At 33.7% G+C, this 20,529-nt stretch overlaps 1 protein-coding gene across 1 annotated transcript in view; it reads right to left on the bottom strand.

Moving 5' to 3' along the window:
* The window catches only part of LOC111086708, a 38,225-nt gene that overhangs the window by 5,488 nt on the left and 12,208 nt on the right, over positions 1 to 20,529 (bottom strand). Inside the window, exons 2-4 of the mRNA XM_022390647.1 lie at positions 17,216 to 17,461; positions 8,230 to 8,403; positions 2,302 to 2,559 (exon numbers count right to left, since the gene is read on the bottom strand). Of these exons, the coding sequence (XP_022246355.1) occupies positions 2,302 to 2,559; positions 8,230 to 8,403; positions 17,216 to 17,428 (645 nt within the window). The 5' untranslated portion in view covers positions 17,429 to 17,461. The remainder of the gene's footprint in view (positions 1 to 2,301; positions 2,560 to 8,229; positions 8,404 to 17,215; positions 17,462 to 20,529) is intronic.

Genomic DNA, 20,529 nt, shown 5'->3' with positions numbered 1-20,529 from the left:
CAACAACAGAGCTGTGTCTGATCAGCAAAGGCAATGTCTGAGTAGCTAAGGCAGTCCCACAATAACAGAGTTGTGTCTGATAACAAAGGTGGTCCAACAACAACAGAGCTGTGTTTGATCAGCAAAGGTAATGTCTGAGTAGCTAAGGCAGTCCCACAATAACAGAGTTGTGTCTGATAACAAAGGTGGTCCAACAACAACAGAGCTGTGTCTGATCAGCAAAGGCAATGTCTGAGTAGCTAAGGCAGTCCCACAATAACAGAGTTGTGTCTGATAACAAAGGTGGTCCAACAACAACAGAGCTGTGTTTGATCAGCAAAGGCAATGTTTGAGTAGCTAAGGCAGTCCCACAATAACAGAGCTGTGTCTGATAACAAAGGCAGTCCCACGATAACAGATTTGTGTCTAACACCAAAGACAGTACCACAATAACATAGTTGTGTCTGACAACAAAGGCAGTCCCACAATAACAGAGCTGTGTCTGATCAGCAAAGAAGTCCCACAATAACAGAGCTGTGTCTGACAAGAAAGGTAGTTCCACAATAACAAAGCTGAGTCTGATGAACAATGACAGTCTCTGATCACTAGATTTGCATCCAAACAGGAACAGAGTTCCACAAGAGCAGGTTTATCTTATGAGTACAAAGTAAACATGTTCTATACGCAGTGTTAGTTCTTCGACATTGCATACTTCTAATTAGACTGGCATATTAAATTAACTACATTACTTACCAGGTTAATTTTTATTTTGGGTATATGTAGGTAGCTTGCTTTCATCACAAGTTATTGATAATTACTTACTATTTGTTTACACGTCTTAAGTCAAACACGTATCTTCAAATACCATTATGCTTCGTAAAAAGATATGCATTCAAAACTTGGAAACAAATATTCGAAGGAATAAATTATCTTCCAATGAAATACACATTACTCAGTTTATTACACATAGTAGACAAATGTTTAGTACAGGAACTATACAATGATTGATTTCAATGATAAATAGATGTAGATGTTCATAATTATTTTCATTTTACTCTTTCTTAATTATAAATGTTGCATTAGTGATTATTGTGACGAGAACCGAAGTATACTATTTTGTTTCTTATATTAGATAGTTATTTTGTTTTAAAATGATCAGAAGTACTAAGCTGATGTTCGATAGCTGTTTTATTACTTTGATGCGAATTGACTGAGGTAATGAGATGTTGAGTATTATCTACTAACATTTGTGCAGAATGTTAAAATACTAAATAACACACAACGTTAAAATAGGTACACAATTAAAAACGTTGTAATTAAGGTCAGTCTATGGTCACTAAAATGTTGACTTTACATGTTTTGACGTTGAAATATCATCTTCAGGAGTGTGTTGCAAGACATAATCTTGTATTACTTATACTTTTTTTTAAATAGGTCATGTGACCTCTGTACAGGGTTATAATTCTCACGTGAACTTTTTATAGAAGGTTATACCACATTTTTGCATATATATTCGCAGGACTTTCATCTCTATTTAATAATACATTATCTTTTTTTTATATCTAATTATTTCCAAATGTTTCTCACAGAAGCTTCGCTAAAGTGGCGCCATTTTGTTAAAAGTTCTAATGAATATTTGGTTAGTGCTGTTTCAGAAAATACAGAAAAAAACAACAAAATATTCAATCACATCTTAGCTACAGTTGCTACAGCTATGTAAACACATGTGCAATTCACATTCATGAAAAAAACACACCAAGAAAACGATCACAGATGGTGTTGCTAAATTGAAATATTGTAAATTTCATTTCGTTTTAAGACTAAGTAGTACCTATGCGTGTTACATAAAATGCTCATTGTACCTTCCAGCAACAGATTCAGGTGAGGTAGGGCACAAGAGAGAACAGCTTAAAGCATATCTTTAATGATGTGCATCATATAATGTTGAATATGATGGGTTTTTTCTCTCAAGCGTTAACATTGAGTAGTTGTAACAATCTATTAATCGATGACTAATCAATAAGTTACGGCATCAAATACATTTTCAACTGCAATTCCTAATGGCGTCACATGATAAGCAAATCGGCTTTCAAAGTCACTATGTAGCGCCATGTACCAGCTATCAAAATTGTAGGTTGTATTATTTCTCTTCTTCTACCACTTACACTTTTATACCTCATTTTATTTTGTGCCTTTTCTGTACATAAATGTTAACATATACGCTACTAACTAGTTTTGATTTAATGAAATATTGAACTAAAAACGTCAAACAACGAAATTTCTAAGTACATAACCGGATCAGGTTAATTTTTTAAGTCTTACATTCTCGTCTTTATCTAGAATGCGTATCATCCGAAATTCCGAAATTTCTGGCATTCCTTTCACAATGGAACATTGTAGAAGTTGAGAATGGTGTAGTACAATCAAACTCCGTGCCAAAGGTAGCGACATCATGCGGCTGTACTTAATACTTGCTTGATGAAGGGCATCTTCCACGCTCATCAATGGCGATAACGTTACAATGACGTCAAAGAGAGGTACAGAATTGTGATCGGAAATAATCTTGACTCGGACTCCTGCCTGTAAGGAGTTATTAATTTATATTAACTTTTTCAATGTTTTTTTTTTTTTTGCAAATTACTTTCAAACTGTACTCAGAGTTATCTAAAATCTTTACAAGTACCTAATTTCGAGTTAGAAAGTTGTGCGTTTGCTAAATTACAACACTAATGGCACGTTCAAAATAGAAGATTTGTGAATTGCATAGGCTTAATAAGAGACCAATTAAGATGTTATGCAGTACCGGGACGTTTCCTATGACATAAATGCTTATAATAATAAAGAAATTGAAATTACATTTACTTACAATTCGAAAGTGATAATAAATAATAATAAAGTAAATCACTACAAAATAAACATTAAAAATAATCTAAAAATCATATACATAAAGAAAAATCACAAAAAACTATTTTCCGTTGGCATAAGAAAGAAATAAAGGCACATAAAGAAAAATAGTTAAACTTACCAGGTATAAAAACATATGTTGTTCTCCATGGCCACTCATATAACATTCTAAACGGCCTAATGACTAATATAACATTAGGAATATGCCTCGTCCATTTTTGATATATAATTAGGAATAGGCCTTAGCTGGTGAGATAACGTTAGAGACAAGTCTTTGTAATCGTTGACATTACATTAGAGCCAGGCTTCGCTACATGTTGACATAACACTACAGACAAATATATGTAATTGTTGACATTATATTAGAGACATGTATCTGTAATCGTTGGTATTAGGTTAGAGATAGGCCTCTTTAGCTTTGACATAACATTAGAGAAAGGCCTTTCTAGATGTTCATATGACATTAGAGACGAGTATCTGCAATCGTTGACATTACATTAGAGCCAGGCTTCGCTACATGTTGACATAACACTACAGACAAATATATGTAATTGTTGACATTATATTAGAGACAAGTATCTGTAATCGTTGGTATTAGGTTAGAGATAGGCCTCTTTAGATTTGACATAACATTAGAGAAAGGCCTTTCTAGATGTTCATATGACATTAGAGACGAGTATCTGCAATCGTTGACATTAAGTTGGAGAAAGGACTCGCCAACTGTTGAAATACACATACTATGATGAATGAGTCCATGCAGAAGTACAATACTTACTCTGTAATCTAACGTAATATCCATACCAAATCTGAAAGCCTCAAGCGTTAGCTAGGACCACGTTGCGAAAGTAAAAGTTTCTTATTTGAGACTAAATTAAAATAAACTGTATAATAATCAATATTTTACATGTAAATAACATTGGAACTAAAGACACCGTTTTACCTTAAAATTACTGAAACTTGTTTATTTTCATCTTCACGAATTATTATTTACCGGAGCTTCAGTTTTCGTCTAACTTTTGTACATTTTGTAGTATAAGATAAAGGTAACACGAAGATAAATTATTATTTACAGGTATTGTGTGTTCTGACACTTCTGTCAGTCCTAAATCCATTATCAAGTTAAGCAACGTTCATCAGCGAAACTAAAGGTTTAGCAGAGATTCGTTATAAATGACATATTTGTGTTGAACAAGTTCAGAACGAGAAAACATATTCAGCTTTAATAAGACGATTTTTTTGTGGAATACAAGATATCTTCAGTAGTCTTATGATACTCCTGAAAATAGTATTGTAATTATTTGTGGAATGCGTTACACAGCTATCTTTGCATATTTTTACTTTTAGGGACGAAGATTCTTGAAGCCGTTGCCTATTAATTTAATCCGTAGAAATGAGTGTATGTTTTTGTAAGAGCAATTGTTCGCGTATTTTCGCGCAAATGTAATTTGATTGTTAATATTTTACTACACCAACAGCCTGAAAATGCAGAGCGTATTTTTCAGGTAATGGACTGCGCACAATCGGATTCACAATCGGAGCATGCTAAAAATAAGCCACGCTTGACCCTAACAGAAGCTACAATTTGTTCGTTATTAGTTAGTTTACACAAGAAGATCCTCTCAGTAAAATATTCTGACGTTTTTGTCACTCTGATTAAATAAAAAATAAAAACTTCCATTAATATAAGTTTCTTATGAGATGTGGTTTTCCTCAAAATAGGTCGATTAATAATGTACCTCATTTAGATGTTCAAATTTAGAGACATTTTGATTATTGCCTTAGGTTATAATTATAATTAGGTTAATGGCGTGAATTAATTTGTCATATGTCACCTTTTTGCTCCATTATGATAACCTTTTAATTATTCGATGAATCTCAGGGCTATGTCACATATTTTATAACAAATTTGTCCATTGTTATATCGATGAAAATTCCTTGAGAACTGTTTTTAAGTAATGCCAAGTAAAAAACCAAGGGCTCTTTTTTTAAATATCTGGATGAGCTAACAGTTTATGAGAACTTATTTTTCTGTTTTCGAAACTATTCCAAATGTCTTTTTGTATAGTTTCTCTCTTGGGAATTTATTAGCGATGTGTCACCTAGTGATTGACATTAATTTTGCATTTCTTCAATGACCGATTGTTTGGTTAAAGCGAAACATTTTTTTCTTCAATCATGATTTGCTAGATCTAAACCTAAGTTGAAATATCGATAATGTTTTATTTGCTACAATGGAGACCAACCAGTAATCGATTTCGAGTCCAACCGAAACACTTCATCACTTTACTTCAGGAAATAATGTCTATACCATGTCCATCTGAGGGTTGATGTCAACTTATATCAGAATCTATCATTTAACTGAAAGCGAATAACTCCACGAAGTTTAAACTACTTCAGCTTAGAAGCGTTTTCAGGTGGTCATAAAATGAAACTAAACAAAAAACTAGCACATAGAGCAAATTCGCCAAATCAAAACGCTCCTGTTCGAAGGTTACAATACTCCGTGCTTGGAGAGTAATTAAAAGTAATTAATTCATGATGTTTTTACGATTATAATTTCTTGTTTGTCTTTTGTTAATCGAATTTCACACAAAGCTACTCGAGGAATATCCAAGCTAGCCGTCCCTAATTTACCAGTGAAAGACCAGAGGAAAGGCAGCTAGTCATCACCACCCACTTGGGCTACTCTTTTACCAACGAATAGTGGGATTGACCGTCACATTATAACGTTACCACAGCTGAAAGAGCAAGTGAGGGAATTCGAATCCACGACCACCACACTGCGAGTCTAGCGTCCTAACCACCAGGAACGTTACACTTTCCTTTAAATTATGCTGCATTGGATATAGTTGACCAATCAAAGTAATACGGTTTGGTAATAGATGAGAAATTATCGAAACTGTGCTAAAAGAATTCATATATATATATATTTACAATTCTAGATAATTAGTATTTTAAATGTATAGTATCTAGAATGTCTAGCTGACGGTTTAATCAAAACACAATTGTTAGTGACAAATTAAGACTCTCACAAAACTTTAATTACATTGTGCCACACACATTTTGTTTAAACGTATAGTATCTAGAATGTCTAGCTGACGGTTTAATCAAAACACAATTGTTAGTAACAAATTAAGACTCTCACAAAACTTTAATTACATTGTGCCACACACATTTTGTTTAAATGTATAGTATCTAGAATGTCTAACTGACGGTTTAATCAAAACACAATTGTTAGTAACAAATTAAGACTCTCACAAAACTTTAATTACATTGTGCCACACACACATTTTGTTTGATTTGACAAATATTCATGTTTAGTTCTCTGTTTATTCAACACTTCTAAAAAATTTAGTTTAATATCTGTAGTTTCTACTTTTGGTCTAGAGAGAAATATGTGTCGCTCTGTTGATAATTTCTTAACTTAGATACTTAATACCTTTGAATATACGTAAGAAAAAGTTAACATTTTTATTGAAATAGAATATAGATATAGATACCATTAATTGTTTCCGCCTTATTTCTTTCTGTTATATGGATAAGATCTAAAGATCTAAGAACCAAACCCACTGATTTTCTGCTGATGAAAATAAACAATACTTTGCGACATAGCATTTTCAGATTTATTGGACGTAGCCCCTGTACATGCCCTTAAATAAACGCTCACCGGTGTAGTGAAGGGTGCTACATGACCAACCAGAGTCGGTGAGGTTGAATAAAGAGTATAGGTTTGTTACGGAAAAACTGAGATAATTATTACTAAATAACGTAATTCTTCCTCAAAATATAATTGTCGTTAAAAAGGGTGTATAATTGTTACTTGGGATATCTCACTTTAGCACACTATTGTTCTTAGATGTCATGTGATAAAACTAGTAAAGATCCTTGTCACAGTGTGTGAATAGATAATATATAATTCAGTGAAAACAAATTCACTACAATCCAAGTGAAATACTGACCGTACGAGGTTTACTGTTTGGCAAAAAAACTTATGACGATACTAGATGACTTCTTTTCACGGGTTAAAATGAATCATAAGGTGGAAAAAGAAAGCTGTATAAGAAATATTAGAAACATGGCAATCTTTAATTATCAATGTTTTGGAAATATGTTTTTAAGTTGATGAGAAAAACATTTACAACATAATTGTCAAAGTTTCGATAAAACTGGGTTTATGAGTAATTACTAATACAAACAGGTGACTCAGTAGTAACCGCCTAAATATAGGAAATTCTCTTAGTTTGTGATCAGGAGGTTGCGTATGATTCATTGAAACGATTTTGGGGCTTCACCATGCCGTTACAGTCCAAGTCGGCACGTCGAGTCATGCTTCATTTGACGACTGAATCTTGATAATAGCTCTACAAAAGGTGCCACGGTAAGGCTGTCATGTCTAACAGATTATGAAATAACTATTGGGAATTTTGATGAAAGGATATCCATTTTGAAAGTCTTACATCAAGGGCATCTTTGTATTGAAATTTAAGGAAAACAATTTTTTTTTCAAAATTTGGGAAAATCATGGGCTAGGCTTTTCGTCGAAAATATGAAAATAGAAAAATATCAGAAAGAGCTTATTTCGATGGAAAACTCAAAATTGGTGCAGTTTTCGGTTTCAGTTAAGATATTTTAATTGTGTGCAGATAACCGTTGTAGCTTATGTATCCATTTATTAGGCTGCTAATATACACTGTTTTACTAATACTATTAACACTTTACATGCAGTGTGTTAAAAAGTGATGCTAGGCCGATAAAGTACACTGTTTTACTAATAATGCTAATACTTTACATACAATATGTTGTGCTAGGCCGCTAATGTACACTGTTTTACTGATACTACTAATACTTTACATACAATGTGTTAGGAGATTCTTTGTTGTTAAGCGTAAAGATACACAATGAACTATTTGTGCTTTGCCCTTCATGGGTGCCAAAATCTAATGTTTAGCTTATAAGCCCTCAGTCTTACCACCAAGTCACGGGAGAGCCATTAATGTACACTACTTTAATGACACATTAAGCACAACGTATCGAATTGTTCTAGATAGGAATCTTACAAAGTGTTAGGTAGATAATTTATACTAATGTAGCTATACATCAAGCACCTGATGTTAAAGCAAAATTTGGACTGCAAGTACTCACTATTTTACTGATATAAATGTTAAAATACTACTTATACCAAATAATCAAGTAAATTATATTATTACAACTTTTTAACACATTGTACGTAAAGTATTAGTAAAATTGCGTACATTAGCAGCCTGGCACTACTCTTTTAACAAGTTGTGCTAAGTGTATCAGCAAACCATTGTGTATTTATAGCCATATGCAGTTTTGTGAACTTACCGGAGGCGTTGTCATTTTAAAAGTAGAGAAGAAGCCATTATCAGGGCGTCTTGGTAGCTGTCGGAAAGACCTCGGTCGTAGTCCTGGTGGAGGCATGGGAATCAGCGGGCCACGTGGTGAGATAAATACATTTTGTGACGTTGGGATGTTCTCTTTCCTTTCCCGTACTGTTTCCTATAAGAAAAACCAGAGGGATATATATCTTAATGTTTCATTAGTTATTAACTTCTTCTCGTTCCTTTGCCGTACTGTTTCCTGTAAGAAAAACAGAGGGATATATATCTTAATGTTTCATTAGTTATTAACTTCTAGAATTATAGCCCTAATAACATCTGCATTTGGTCTTTCACAATACTCTCTCTAATGTTTGACATATCCACAGGTAGTTTCAAACAAATCGTACTAACTTAGTAACAAAAAGTTGAATTCAGCTTCTGGCAACTCAAAGAACTAACTCTCGACTTCGACATGTTTCATCGCAAGCTAATGTATCTGTTTACGTCTTTACTACCGAATACTTTTTTATTTTAACACTATTAACACCTCATATATATATATCAGTCTCGCCAGCGTTGTCTCACCACTGACGAAAGTAACATTTTATATATCAACCTCGCCAGCGTTATCTTTCAGCTGACAAAATTAGTATTTCATATATTAACCTTGCCAGGGTTGTCTTACAGGTGAGAAAAGTAGCATTTCATATTTGAACCTCGCCAACGTTGTTTCACTGCTGACAAAAAGTAGACCCTTGTGCACCTCTGGAGTGGACATTCTTGCATATTCTTCCTACCAAGAAGTTCTTAACCAAGAAGTAAAAATGTTTCTGATTATTACGTATTGATACATAAAGACAACGAAATGTTTTATTGCTTAAAAGAAAATAGACTTAGGTCACTTTATATGCACGTGAGCTAAACAGTCACATCAGAGAACTTTGGGCCTGGCATAGCCTGGTGGTTAGGACAATCGACTAGCATTTTGCGGATCAGGGGATCGAAATCTTTCGCCAAACATGCTCGGTGGAGGATGTTTACTAGCTACCTTCGCTCCAAGTCTATCATTTAAAAATTAGGGACGGCTAGCGTAAATAGCCTTTGACTAGCTTTGCGCGAAATTCAGCAAACAAACAGAGAACCCTAGGATTCATTTATAGTCTTGTTTAATTCTGAACTATTGAGTAGAAAGAATCTAGTCAGTATCCACCGCCACTAGGTTTATGTCAGACTCTTGGAACCGAATAACCCACCGCCACTAGGGTTATGTCAGACTCTTGGAACCGAATAACACACCGCCACTAGGGTTATGTCAGACTCTTAGAACCGAATAACACACCGCTACTAGGGTTATGTCAGACTCTTGGAACTGAATAACCCACCGCCACTAGGGTTATGTCAGACTCTTGAAACCGAATAACACACCGCCACTACGGTTATGTCAGACTCTTGGAACCGAATAACACACCGCTATTAGGGCTATGTCAGACTGTTGGAACTGAATAACCCACCGCCACTAGGGTTATGTCAAACTCTTGGAACCGAATAACACACCGCTACTACGGTTATGTCAGACTCTTGGAACCGAATAACACACCGCCACTAGGGTTATGTCAGACTCTTGGAACCGAATAACACACCGCCACTACGGTTATGTCAGACTTTTGAAACCGAATAACACACCGCCACTAGGGCTATGTCAGACTCTTGGAACCGAATAATACACCGCTATTAGGGTTATGTCAGACTCTTGGAACCGAATAACACACCGCCACTAGGGTTATGTCAGACTCTTGGAACCGAATAACATACCCCACTAAGGTTATGTCAGACTCTTGGAACCGAATAACAGGATTCATTTTCACTTTTATAAGGGAATTACAGCTGACTATGCAGAGCGTGATCAGGGACATCAAGTCTCGAACCATAGATCATTCGACCTACTTTTGAACTAAGGGATTAGAGGGGAGGCAGTTATAGTCATCAACACCATCACAAACTCTTGGGCTTCCCTTGTATGCCCAAATAACAGAATTATAATATCACTCTTATAGCACATCCACGACTCCAAAATGCGAAGAATGTTATGGAAAACGAGATGCGAACCATGACTCCTCGAATTCACAGTTCAAGCCCGCTACACAGTAGGTCACACGCTCGGTTCGTCTTATTGATCCTTGACTGTCACAAAACATTATACTTGACTGGTTGAGAAAAGCAGCTTTAATAGTTCGTATCTGCACTTTTTGAAACATTTATTTTCACTTTTGAAATATTTTAAACCCGTAGAAATTACGATGAGATACAATATCCCAATCAGTTGTTTAAACAAACTTTGTTAATTACAGAGTCTCTAAAATATGAGTAACATAACAAATATAAACAAAAGTATAGTCAGCATTGCAGTTAATCCTACTAACTACTGATTGGGCCCCTCTGTGTATTTTACATAGTGATTTCACGAAGTTGTTTTGGTCTTCTTCATACTAAATGTTGAAACAAGCCCAAACAAAATTAATGAACATGATGCATTACGTAGACGGCCCTGTAGTTTGAGGGTTTATCATTCAATTAAACTGAAGAGTGGGAGTAGAGTAAAAGTTATACAATAACTTTAGCTTAATGGTGCCAAATGATATATATACAAAGAGAGGCAAAAGAGCTGATTTTTCCCTGTTGTTGTGAAGTAGTTGTGGAATGTGGAAAATGTGCTCGAATTGGATATTTAGGCGTATTCGAGACATTTGGTACGTGACGAGATGTCACGGTTTAAAGGTCAAATCAAGGTCAATGAAATGCTATCCCTGAAACTATTTGTCTGGGGTAAAAGGTCTCAATTCAAAAGTTGTATGCCACAACGATATTACCTTAAAAACGTTGTTTTTCTTAATGATTTAGCATAAATGTGCATAATGTTAGAAATCGAAAATATTAAAGAAATACAAGCAGTTGTCATCGATATCCGAATCCTGTGTAAATTTGTTTATATGATCCAAATAATGTGTCGTTTATGACACTGAAATGTTTGTGCTCGTAAAATGTTTTTAGTCTATTCAAGTGGCGTGCTATGATAGAAAGACAAGGAAAAATAATAGAAAACAAGGAAAATTAAGCGATGTAAAAAAAAACAACAAAAAGTTGTAGCAGATAAAGGAAAATACACCATAAGTTACAATCATATCAAGTTTAGGTTTAAATTAAATATGAGAAGTGTAGCAGTTTGTTAACCAACAATTATAAACAAGAGCACGAAATGTTTACCTTTTCCTATCAGTTTGCTCCCTTAACAGAAAAATGTTATTTTTATCTCTTGATCTTGCCTGTTTTTGATGTTAATCAAACATAAATACGTAATTTTGAGCACCATTCTTAGCTGGGTCATAATTATTCAAAATATATTCTTAAGTTTGATGAGACAGAAGAAAATATATATATATGGTGGAAGAACACTTGTGAACATTTTGTAATAGTTTACACCTTTTGACTCTTCAGATGTGACATGATAAGGTTCTTATTAAGAGTAAATAGCGTTGATTTGACACTTTCAATGCATAAATATCAACTTCATTACAATAAATATTCTTACTAATAACTAAGTTCACTGTGGTGCCATAAAAAAAGCTGCACAGTTACCACACCAAGTAAGTTTCGATTTTAGGAGAAAATGGTAAATGCTTATAAAGTAAACATTAGGAACCAATTTCCAATCTATTTACTCTTGTACAACATTTTATGATAGCCTGATCTCAAACCATCTCAGCGGCCTAGACATATCTGGTCACATATTACACTCACAAGAATATGTTACTAACGTGTTTTTTTTCGAGTCATAAATCTGAGAACATTTTGGAACATTTAAAATGTAAACTCTTTGTGTGTGACTAACTTTTGTTGTTTCCTTTTCGTTTTATACTACTATATTTCATAAAGAAACAAACAAAATCTTTCAGAAACAAATGTATTCTTCTATTTTTCAGGTAGTAGTGTCTTTGTTTTATGATACAACTTTAAACCAAAAATGTCAATTATATACAGGAAGCATCATTTGTTACCAAACAACAAATGATTGAATAAGGGGTCATCACGGACTGCAATTGCATTTTATAAATAAGATTGATGTCCTTTTGATGTCAGTTTTTTTCAGACTGATTTATTAAGAGACAACAGATTCAATTATTGTCGTTCTTTAAACCATAAATAGCTTTTGTAATTCATATAGAAGATAGTATTTCTGTCACGTTGCTTACTTAACTCTGCGGGTCGCGGGTTCGAATCCTCGTCACACTAAACATGCTCGCCCTTTCAGCCGTGGGGGGTGTTATAATGTGACGGTCAATCCCACTATTCGTTGGTAAAGGAGTAGCCAAAGAGTTGGCGGTGGGTAATGATGACTAGCTGCCTTCTTGCACTGCTAAATTAAGGACGGCTAGCGCAGATAGCCCTCGTGTAGCTTTGCACGAAATTCAAAAACCAAATCAAAGCCAAACCTACTTAACTCTGAAAAATAGTATGACGCGCAAGCAGCATTTTTTACCACAGCAACTGTAGCTACAAAATTTTTCCAAACGTCTTTTAGTGAACAGTAATGTTTAACTTATTAATTAGATTATTAAAAAGAAATAATTTCAAGGCTTTGAAATGTACTTTTTCGTCACCATATTTTTCAAAGTCTGAGAACAATTTCGGAAGATCTTCACATCATGGGTACTATCGTATGCCACATTACTTTTCTTTCTCCAAAATTTTTATTGCCTTCGTTTTTAACTGTGAGCAACAAGTAAGTAGAATATAACTCTTTTCTTTTACTTCGAAGAAAACTTGAAGTGAATAGTAGTCAAAAACTAATGCAGACATCACTGAACATTCCTTCAAAATAACGATCGACTGTTTATATCCTTCTCAGGTCCAAACACAGAATACGTTATACATTTTTATGCTAAAGGATATATTCCTCTAGATCGTTATCAATGCATTTCGCAAAGTCTCTTGGCTTAAAAAAAAAGTAAAAAGAAACGTGGTTCAACAAGTGCAGGACCTTAAAAAGCACTTCAGTTTCAATAGTACAAAGAACTTGTGGATAATTTGAACCAGTCCCATCTAACCAAGGCTCTCGCTCTTTGTTTATACTTAATTATCGACACGTTTCTGCACGTTCAATTTATGTATGGAAAATATAATTCCCAAATCTAACTAGCGAGCAGAAATAACAATAACTGTCCGTAATAATACCAATAAAATATTATAAATTAAAATTCATCACAGAAAACAGAACCAGAAATGTAACTGTTTGGGGGTTATGATGAGAAGGATATTAGTATATATTTTTTTATTTTGTCTATATGTTCTTCATTTCATTATCTAGTTCATTGTTTAATCTCCTTTGATGTTTATGTATACGTTGACTGTCCCATATCTTATCATTTCGTAACATTTAAAATTCCTTTTTGAGCGCTTTCTCTGATTTGGTAAACTCGGTTGTCATGAAATACTATCTTTACGCTATTGTTCTTAAGTATCTTACCTTACACAGCCTACGCAATTTTCATAATTATTGATGCTCCACTCTGCGCCTTTACGGTATCTTTGAAAAGATTAAACATGAGTTGTAGTTATTAATACATTAATCTGTACTATATATATATATATATATACCAAGCAATTGAGGTTTGCGTTCTGCATTTTCTATTACACGGAGAGTTGGGTACGTAATATTAAAACACTTCTTAATATGAAAATCAGCGGGTCATGTAATAACCACAACCGATATAAAAGGAACGTTATCAGAGCTACAATATGACATTGATAGGCATTTGATAGGTAGAGTGGTGCCACTGAAAATTGATCGTATTTGATGTGTTTAAGATCGAGATTTTAAATTTCCAAAACGGGAATATTTCTTGTACTTAAGAGCATTGGGATACAAAGGAACATGGATCAATAAGGGGTACCAGAATTGTCCAGTAAGAGACTTACAACAAGTCGTACCAAAGCCGTAATAAGCACACTGTGGTGTGTTGAAGCCGGCGAGAATATACCGATAAAGTCGCCAAATGTCGCGCTTATAGATTTCTGTGCGATCTGACTGTTGAAATTGGCGCTAAGAAACCGTAGTATTCGCATATTAAATGGATTATAGAAGGCTCGCGGGGAGAAGTGGTGTGCATTGGACATTATAGCACTACGACGAAGCCTCTTACAATGGAAAATACGCTGCAGGGTTATTGTGAAGATGCAAGGGCGTCAGAGAGAGAGAGAGAGAGCATAACCGATGTGGTGACATGAGTAACAACTTGGTGAAGTACCAAAATCGTTTTATGTATATTGGGTTTGTTATATTAATTTTTGTTATAATGACTAACAAACTAGTTTAATTCACTAAGGTCATTTTTTAAATTTTATGTATCTTAATTAAAATGAAGACTTTTATAATCCTGTACTTCACATGGTGAAAAGAATGTTTTTACTTTTATCTAACGAGTATGCATTATCGATGGAAGTAAAATGTTTGGATTAAGTGAAGTACTAAGCACGCAAAGTTAAGGAAAAGAAGTGAAAAAAGAGAAGTAGTCTTAAAATGTTTTTACTTTTATCTAACGAGTATGCATTATCGATGGAAGTAAAATGTTTGGATTAAGTGAAGTACTAAGCACGTGAAGTTAAGGAAAAGAAGTGAACTAAGTAATGATTAAGACCTTAAGTAAGTCTGAAAGCTCTGGCAGTAGGAGTATGTCTGTAAAACGTCTTTAGTTAAACAACTTAATATCGCCATTTTCAGCGAAACAAAGAGACAACACGCAAATTCCAAACTTTACAAGCCAACAAACATATCTCAAGAATCTCGTCAAATTCCTTGTGAAATGAAAACTGAAAAGTAAAAGTGTTAGTTTAGTTGGCTAAATGTTGCGTGTTTGAACTAAAGCCGATCTCAGTTGTCCACTTCAGATAAATGAAATACTTTAATGCAGTATATTTCACCGAAAGGCATCTATCTGAAGTGTGATAAATTTTTTATAGCATCATTTAGATATTTATTACAGTAATATATTTCATTGTTCACAACCTACAGTGGAATGTAACAAGTCTGGTTGTTATATTACACCTAAAATATATATAATATACATCAATCCTTCAGGATTACTTGACGTTTAAATTTAAAATAACTTGATGAGTCCTTCAGCAATGTCTGTTTCGATCATGACTACAAAATATTTTTAATGCTGAGAATGTTTATGTTCTATGCAATCAGTTTCATGTATATTTTATATGTTACTGAATGTCATACAAGATTTCTTGTAGGCCATTTCAGTCAAAGGAGAAAAATAGCACGATTCTGAAGATAATTCTTTTCAAATAAGATATCAAGTACTTGTGTATGTTTTATTCACATCTAGGTGAATATAACATGTTTTTTCAAGTGTGCAATATTTTTGGAGCAGTTCATTCAAATGTTTACTTTAACACATGGCTCGATTGTACTGAGGTAACTAAATCACTTGTCACATGAGAGAGGATACTGATTCGTATGCATTACTTAACTGAAAGAGAGCATCTTTAAACACTTCCCACAACTTTTCAACGATATTTTTTTTAAGTCTTGTGGCCGTCCCTCAAATGCTTTGCAAATATTCCTTCATTAGTTTAAGATTTGAATTCAATATATTGTCTGAAAACCAAAAGCCTAGTGGCAAAAATTGTAAAGTTACCAATATTAGTATAAAGAACGCTTTATTCATTTAAAACTTTTGTATTTAATACGAATAACACCACAGTTGAAAACTAATACAGTTCTTTGCTTACACTAACAAATCTTTATAGGATATTCTGAAATTTATTAAAAAATAACCTTTTCGGGTAAATGTAGTTTCTATTTCTCCATTAATGAAAAGCTAAAATTTAAGCTATAATGAACTTTTAAAGTTTTGAGGTTGTTTCACTGAGCTACATACTATGGAGATGTTTTGGTACAGAGTTGTATAACTAAAGTACATATCTTTTAGTTTTCTTTTTAAGCTACTACATATTACGGAGATATCTTATTAAGGTGCAAAGTACGGAGTTGTCTCACCAATTTCCTTACTACGGAGCTCTCTCGCTAAAGTACCTACATCAGTGTTTGTCACTAAAGTACCTACATCAGTGTTTCTCACTAAAGTACCTACATCAGTGTTTGTCACTAAAGTACATACATCAGTGTTTCTCACTAAAGTACCTACATCAGTGTTTCTCACTAAAGTACATACATCAGTGTTTCTCACTAAAGTACCTAAATCAGTGTTTCTCACTAAAGTACATACTATAGAAATGTTTTCTGAACTTTCCTACTACGTAACTCTCTCACAAAATATATACCATGGGGTTGTTTCACCAACCAACATGCTCTGGTGTTGGCTCTCTAAGCTACGTACTGTGACGTTTTCTCAATACGGTACATAATACGAAGGTGCCTTATGAAGTTACATTTATTATTGAGATTTCTCACTAAAGAACATGAATTGGGGTTGTTTAGTTAAGCCACATACACCGGAGTTGTCCCACTATGAGATCTACTACACGGTTGTTTCATTAAAGAATATAATACAGAATTGTCTCACTGAACTAACATAATGGGGTTGTTTAGTTGAACTACACAAATCGGAGTTGTCTCACTATGACATACTACACTGTTTTCTCATTAAAGTGCATAATACAGAGTTTTCTCATAAAAACAAAGTACGTACAGGAATAATAGGTAGGCAAACAACGATTTACAAGTATAAGGAAGAGTTTTATTGATGGCAGAACATACTAGATTGCTTCGACAGAATTTTATACGTAAAGTTATACTTCTTCATACAAAATGTATAAATACTACGACTAATTAACTAAAAGTATTTAACCGACTTGCACATCAAGACCTTGTTTGACTATAACAGGCAAGTAGTTATTAAATCCTATAATTTAACTTTAATCAGTCGTGTTAGTGACTCATGATGAAAAGGAGAAAACTTTACCGTGACATATCTCTTCTCGTCTAGATGTCCTTGAAGTTGTTTCAGTAGTGACATTTCTCTTACGCCAAGACTTCTAGCAGTGAGCTGAATGAGCTCTTCCAAGTCTTCTATAGTGGCGACATCGCGTAGTGAACACAATGGTCTCTGACCCCAGATCACAACAAGCATTGACCACACCAACACGAAACTTAAACGGTTTCCACTTCCAACCATGATGATGTCAGATGTTATAGGGATAATCAGGAACTTGATCAAGAAATACAAACAAAATGTTATAAGTTCCCATGCTTAGACATGATACCGATTAAAACAAAATAAAAATAATATTTTGTTCATAAAAAAGTGATCCGTTTGTTAATAAGTTTTTGATTTTGTATGGGTCAAAAACAAGGCTTTTTATCACATCCAATACACATTTTACATTCACAATTTAAATGATAATATTTTAAGCACAATTCAAAAAGTAGATATTTTCTTTCCTTTGGAGATAAATTGTCATTCTCTTTTTAAAGATAACGATATTATTGTGTCCGTTTTATTATGTTTCGCTGTCATTGCAGTAATCAATTGACGAATCTCCGATTCGGCTGAAAATGTCAGATCGATTGTCATGCAACTGTTTATGTTATTAACTATCATCCAAACATTGTATATATGTGTGTACTTCATCGCTGTTTCTTCAGATGACTTGTGTTTTGACACAATAATATACTATACTTACAGTTCTATATTTGACATACGGATTGAAGACCATTTCTTACGCACAGTTCTTTAGGATTATTTGTTCCACTGTTAGTCCATTAAAAACAAATAGTTTCAACGATCTAACATGGAATTTTAACACCTGCCACACGAGCCAGCTCAGCTTTTTTTAGTACTGAACCTAGGATAGTGAACAGGGGGTTATTCCCGGAAACTGGTGATTTAGGGTTATTTCGATAGATCTCGATGAATAAAGCTCGGCACAACTTCTAAAACGAAAACAAACAAATAAACTAAATATTAATCAAAAGTTGACATGATGAAATCTTTATGTATTATACTATGGTGGTACCATACTGGGCATTATACCATCCTTTTTGTATTTACTCTTCATTGCAGAAATGGTATTGTTAACTTAAGAATCGCTAGAGACATCATCTTCAACGCTGCATTTTTGGGCTTTAATGTGCCATTAATTTTACAAAATATTGAAACTAATGATTTCTTATATATGATTCCATTCCCACTTTTTGAAGATAACGATACTATTGTGTCCGTTCTTTTTATATTTCGCTGTCACTGCAGTAATCAAATGATTAATCTCCAATTCAGCTGGTATGTCAAATAGATTGGAATATCTTCGAATAAGTTTTTCCTTCATCCGACCAGGACCCACGGTTTAACTTAATCGCTACACTTAAACCATCACATATACAACCACATCTAGAAAATTTCAAGCATATTTCATTGCTACATCGTTTTACTTTACATTACAAGTTAACTTCTCCATGTTGGCTCTCATGTTCACGGGTTAGGTGACAGGTCAGGTCTTTTTTTTTTTGTTAGTTAAAACAACTGAAACCTTTTCGGAATTGCTCATTTTTTAGATCCATGTCAATATGCCGGCTTGGCACGTGTTGCAGGTGTTAAGATGTTACTTACAGCATGTTAGAAAAACCTTGTATATAATAATACTAACTTATATAAATACTTGTATAATACATTGTTATGATATAATAGTTTAATACATATATGGGAATTCAGAAGACATTATAAAATAATTTAAGTTATATTTATCAAAATGTTTTCACCAAAGGTTTTGTCTGACAGCATTATTTGATATTTCACAATGTTCAGTAAAAGTGGAAGATACGTTTAAAACAGGAGACTGTAAATAAATAATCATGAGGTAAAATCTGGAATGTTACACAGATAAAAAATAATAGAATATTTAATTATTTCCAACAAAATAATAATAACCAAATTTTTTGTAATGTAAATAAATTACAATTTACTTTAAATTCGTTGTTAGAAGGATTTTTGTTTACTATATTTTTGTATAATGTATAGTGTAATAATAAGATTTTTAATGCCAAAACATTATAAATTTGTACACGAATTGCCATGTAAAACAAAAACTACATAAGTTGAAAATAAAAATCCTTATTGGCAGACAATTCGTAACAGTATTTTCAATTTAAAGAGCACCTTAAGCGAGCGACACTTGTTAAACACCAAGGTCATAGGCCCCTAGGATGCAGATCTTCATTTGGAAATACTCGCCAGAAGGCAGGCAACCAATCGGTAATACTTGCCGAAATAAGAGCTGAGTTCATCTTTGAATGGATTGATTGTAACGTTAATTATTGAACCATAACCACTTTTATAATGCACTAGGATCTGAGAGTTCGGAGGGTGTTCAGCAGCATCGAGGCAGGATTCTTGAACCTTCTGATACGCAGGCCAGCATGCTAACCACTTGACCACGCCCGACCTTCACAGACAAGAAGTACTGCTATATTAATGATGCAGAATTGTTACTTTGCGTAGTTTCGTCTTAGAAAAGTATATCCACCATCCTATCTACAGACAAGAAGTTTTGCCATATTACTGATGCAGAATTGTTACTTTGCTTAGTTTCGTCTTAGAAAAGTATATCTACCATCCTATCTACAGACAAGAAGTACTGCTATATTAATGATGCAGAATTGTTACTTTGTGAGGTTTCGTCATAGAAAAGTATATCTACCATCCTATCTACAGACAAAAAGTTCTGCTATAATACTGATGCAGGACTGCTACTTTGTGAGGTTTCGTCTTAGACAAGTATATCCACCATCTTATCTACAGACAAGAAGTACTGCATTAACTAAAGTACAATTGAGTGTTGAATTTGTAATAACAAACAAATTGTTTGAAATTGAATAAGTAGAAATTAATATTTTATTCCATCGAGTTTGACTATTTGTACAGCGTACTTCAAGGCTTTCACATATATTAATTTCATTACAAAATAGTCCTGAAAATTACACATTTGTTTCTTATTATCATAAAAACATTCATACACTGATTTAACTTAGAATCTACGAAGTTCTGAAACGGACTGTGCTGTGTCGACTTATACATAAAATTTTCAAACGCTACATGAATATTGTATGTATAACATTAACTAACTGTTTGTATATATGAATAAACATACACTAGATATTTTCGTGTGCAACGAAAACGTATATAGCAAGACATTTATCATAGCCGATATGGTCTTATTTTCATTCTTACGTCTGATTTTGCCCTCTAGTACATTTATCATAGCCTATATGGTCTTATTTTCA

This window comes from Limulus polyphemus, unplaced genomic scaffold (assembly GCF_000517525.1).
Source record: "Limulus polyphemus unplaced genomic scaffold, Limulus_polyphemus-2.1.2 Scaffold1347, whole genome shotgun sequence".
Lineage (NCBI taxonomy): Eukaryota > Metazoa > Arthropoda > Merostomata > Xiphosura > Limulidae > Limulus > Limulus polyphemus.
This window is presented reverse-complemented; position numbering and strand designations above follow the sequence as displayed.